We start from the raw sequence: 4,940 nt of genomic DNA on the forward strand, positions 1-4,940 counted from the left end.
TAATATAAATGTTCCTAAATTATAATCCATTTAATAAGCAATTGCCATAAGGTAACTACTCATAATATCTCCGTTAGTTGATTTGAATCATCCACTCCATCATTCATACCTAACCCCCAAAAAGAAAAAGAAAAAAAAGAAAAAGAAACGAACTAAACAAAATCAAATACTAATAATAACGAGAATCATCCATCGCCATACAAAATACATTCACTCATGGACCTCTACTTCTAATCCATCACCCGTTAATAATTATGGCAATTAACTCATTAATAAATTATAATAATACAGCCTAAATTATTTTTCAATATTGTCTAATATCGGATAGATTAATTTCAAATCTTATTCCTCATAAGCATTATCAAACTAATTATCAATACTCAAATTAACAAAATTTAGCTGACTCGGAAATGCATTTTTTTTTTTTTTTTTACAGATATTGGCGCTCCAAAACATCCATTTAGGCAATAAACAATAAAAACATACTACTTACATACAGCTGACAAATTCTGCAATAATTGACAATATCCGAAACCAAACTTATTCATGGACACATACATACATCAATGGTAGTCGCGACAATACACAAAACACGGCATTGCAGGCCTGCAATAGAAATAACAATTACTATTTGATCAAAACAAATAATACACAAACAAATACACAGCCAAACTAAAACTGTGGTAAGCGGTAACACTCTGACTGAGATACTCTAAATTAGCCGGATTTTTTCTTTTTTTTTATGTTGCAGTTACATCTCTTCTCTCTCGATACTTTTTAGTAAGGGCTACATGTGACCTACGAACATCATTAGGATTAGCATCAGATCTAATTTGAACACTGTTCTGACCCAGGAATTTGACCAATGTGTATGGGCCCTCCCAACGATAAGCCAAGCTCTTATTAAACTTGTCCACCAATGATGACTTAACTTGCGATTTTATTAATAATTTATCCCCCACCTTATAATCAACAGGAATTCTCTTTTTATCATATAACGCCTTCCTCCTCTTCCACGCTAACTCCATATTACGCATCGCCGATGCCCAAATTTCACCTTTATTCTTATCCACAAATATTTTATCCACATTCCACTTAGTGTCAAGAGGGTCACAGACATTATACCCGTATACTATATCCACTGGACTACACTTTAGTTCTGTGTGGATCGAATTATTGAGTGAAAATTCAATTTCGTGTATGCCCTTATCCCACTGTTGTTGTTTATCATGGAAAAATATCTTTAACCCATTTTTCACAGAACGTATGTATCTTTCACTCAAATTCGAAAACGCTGCGTAAGGGGAAATCCTGATATCTTTGATTCCTTGACTATATAAAAAGTCCGTGAACAATTTAGATACAAAAATAGAGTGACAATCATGGGCGAAAGCATGTATAAACCCATGCCTACACATTAACTTATACATCTTATTTATAATACTTTGGCTGGACAAAACTTTAATAGGTTCCAGATAAACAAAACGTGAACAACCATCTACTATAATTAAACAATAACGTCCTGATTTTGATCTTGTTATTGGCCCAATTACATCTCCATACCAAAGACCGTTTACAGTCTTTTCATATTCTGATACCAGCAACCCCATCTTTTTCCTATTTTCGGCTTTTGCTAATTGACATTCTTTACAAGTGGTTACGTATTCCTTAATATCTTTCAAGATACCAGGCCATGTATAGCGCGAGGCTAATTTCCCAATCGTACGGCTCACCCCTCCGTGACCACCGGGCAAAATTTGTCCATGATAGAATTCCAACAATACTCTCCATAAATGTTTGGGAACACAAACCTTATAGGGATTCTTATATGCTTTTGTTTTCTTACAAAGTATTCCGTTTACCAATTTATAACCTACCTGTTGTTTGCTTTCCAATTTTTTAATTATTTCTGACAAAAAAGGATCTTTATACTGATGCTCCTTAATAGATAAAGATGCATAGGGCATATCCCACATATTTACCATACATAGGTTTTGCATTTCCTCATCACTAGATTGTACATTCTCAATCAATTCGAAATCATGGGTGTTATATACTCTAGAAATAAAATCAGATGTTACATTTAAATTTGACGATATGTGCTTAACATCAAAATGAAAGGCAAACAACCTATGCAATAAGCTACCATATTTTTTTACACGTTTAATATTCTTGAGGGCATAAGACAAACTTTGATTATCTACTAATAATTCAAATTTATTATGTAAATAGATTTTAAATCGTTCTAGAGTCTCCACTACTGACATCAATTCAAGCAAATAAATGGGCTTACTATAATCATAAGGACGTAATTTTCGACTGAAATACGCTACAGGTCTCAAGTAGCCTTCTGAATCGTACTGTTGGATCACCCCTCCAAGACTTTTTAATGATGAATCGCAACACACTATAAACTTTTGGTTTAAATCGGGTAATTTAAGCACTATGTGGGATTCGAACATTGCCTTGATATCATCTAAGGCTTTTTTCTGGGCGGGTCCCCAATCAAATGCCACCTTAGGAGATCTCAATTCATTTATTGGATGCATTATTTCATGAAAACCAGGCACGAACCTTGAGTAATATTGCAAGAATGAACATAAACGCAACACCCCCCGACGATTTTTTGGTGCTGGTAAGTTGCGTATAATATCTAGGCGAGCAGGATCCATTTCAAATTTATTATATTCAATAATATGACCTAAATAAGAAATTCTGGTTTGAAACATAACACTTTTATCAAGTGACAGCGTAATACCATTTTCACGAAAAATATTCAACACTTTTGTCAACAATTTCTTATGCGAAACAATATCTTTAGAAACCAGTACGACATCATCAAAAAACCACTCCAATCCTTCCTCTTTTAAGGGATATAACAAGTCTGTCATAAGTTTTGACAACAAGTAAGACCCCACAGATAATCCGAAAGGTAAATAACGAAATTGAAAAAGGCCTCTGTGCGTCAAAAACGCAGTATACTGGCGCGAATTCTCAGATATCTTCAGTTGTAGATAAGCTTTACGTAGATCGATCACACTAAAGATACGCCCTTGAGATAATTGTGCAATAACATCCTCAATAAGCGGCGTATATTGAGAATTAACCAACAGTCTGTCATTCAAACCTTTTTAATTGACTACTAATCTTCTTCCCCCACTCTTATTTTTAACTAAAAATGCAGGAAAAGCCCAACAACTATTACTTTTTTCAATAATGTTCTGTTCTAACCAATCATCAATAATTTTATCCATCTCCTTCTGTTCACTACGTGAAATCGGATATGCTTTATTTCGAATAGGGGTTTCATCAGTCACTTTTAATTCATACTCAAAGTTTTTAACTGTTCCAATACGATCACTGAAAACGTCAGAATAATTAGCAACCAATTCATTTACATACCTTGGTAAATCAGGATCTTCATTCACCAACTTGGGATCGACCAAAACCTTGGTAGCCTGCCTATTAGGAGTTCTCGTATCCTCTCGTACATTGGATCCATCCCCCTGTGTACCAGACTGTTGAAAATTATGTATCACCGCCCTGGATGTAGCTCTGCTGTTTGAACCTGTTTCTGCTTGCACACCATCGCGAGACGCCTGATGTTCCACAAACCATTTAGAAGTCGGAACCTTATGGGACCTGGAATGATTAGTTTCTGCGGCAGAATCATTTTTCAAAAGAGTAGGGGTATTATTTAACCTTATTGGAACTTTAACTTTTCCACCATCTATTATAAATTGTTTCTTGTTAATGTCTATTGCTCCTTTAAGAAAACTAATTCCGTCTATTCCTATAATAAACTTAGGTGATAAGTTTTTATGCAAAAAGAATTTAAGTTTGTAAGTTAAACCGCCAATTTTTATCGGTAGAACAACACACTGATCTAAATAAAGCACTTCCTTTCCAATCCCCACTCCACGAAAAGTATCTTTAATATATTGCACTCTCCAGTTAGTGTTTTGCTCCCATTCTTTAAAAGAGTCTATATCACAAAGATTCACTGTACTGCAAGTATCTAAGGCTCCTTCTAACTTTCGTCCCAAAAAATACGCATCGATAAATGTAGCTATAGGTTTCCTATTATCTTCGGTTGACGTTCTATTCATCAAGGCCGCCTGTTGTTTTTGTTGTTGCTTTTTATACATACAATTTATAACCTTATGATCCCCGCCACAAAAATAACATTTTATTCTCTTTTTACACTCAATAGAAAAATTTGACCCGCACATTTCATCATAGACTAATTTTGATCTTTCATAATTCACATATTTAACATCTTCCTCATAAAGCTCTTGATAAGTTGATGGAATATTATATTTAAAGATTGCGTATCTAATATCTGGTTTCATACCCTGTAAAACATTCACTTTAATACCCTCTTCATTTAGAGTGCCTTGAAACACCACATAAGCATCATAAATATTGCTGATATATTCTAATATATTTTCATTCTGGTTCTGAATACGTTCAACAAACAATCTATTTATTTCTCGTAAGCCTAATGGTGTCAACAGAGAAGTTCGTAAGGCACGACATACCTCCAACCAGTCATTAACATTGCCCAACAACTTAAGTAATTCTGTATTTAATAACCCAGTAGTTTTTCCAATAGCCAATATCATAATACATTCTAAGGGAAACAACCTCAGTTTATTAATTTTATAAGCAGAAAGCAAAAATTGAAAGAGTTCTATATCTTTGCTTCCATCACAAAAGGGTATATTACGAGCAAAATCGTTTAAAGATTTTTGTGCTGAATGAGTTACAAGTTTACTTAAATCTGTTCTCAAAACAGAAGCATTAGTATTGCATGTGAAATTATTTACAACCGATTCTGAAGGAAATATCTGAGTTCCAGCCAAGTGCGAACGAATTGCTCGTATTTTTGCTGATAAGCTACCACCAGCTGTTGGAGGTGAACGGCCTTGACCGCCGAC

General features: G+C 34.4%; 1 protein-coding gene across 1 annotated transcript; it reads right to left on the bottom strand.

The window, feature by feature from the left end:
• Window positions 1-451: 451 nt before the first annotated feature.
• Window positions 452-4,271, bottom strand: LOC145679723 (uncharacterized). Its single transcript, XM_081750291.1, has 2 exons — window positions 3,403-4,271; window positions 452-606 (listed from the first exon to the last, which is right to left on the bottom strand). The coding sequence occupies exons 1-2, from the start codon at window positions 4,230-4,232 to the stop codon at window positions 564-566; spliced, it is 873 nt and encodes a 290-aa protein (XP_081606417.1). The 5' UTR covers window positions 4,233-4,271; the 3' UTR covers window positions 452-563.
• Between the last annotated feature and the right edge of the window lie 669 nt (window positions 4,272-4,940).

The sequence above is a fragment of the Thermobia domestica genome, chromosome 2 (assembly GCF_964235325.1).
Source record: "Thermobia domestica chromosome 2, izTheDome1.hap1.1, whole genome shotgun sequence".
Classification (NCBI taxonomy): domain Eukaryota; kingdom Metazoa; phylum Arthropoda; class Insecta; order Zygentoma; family Lepismatidae; genus Thermobia; species Thermobia domestica.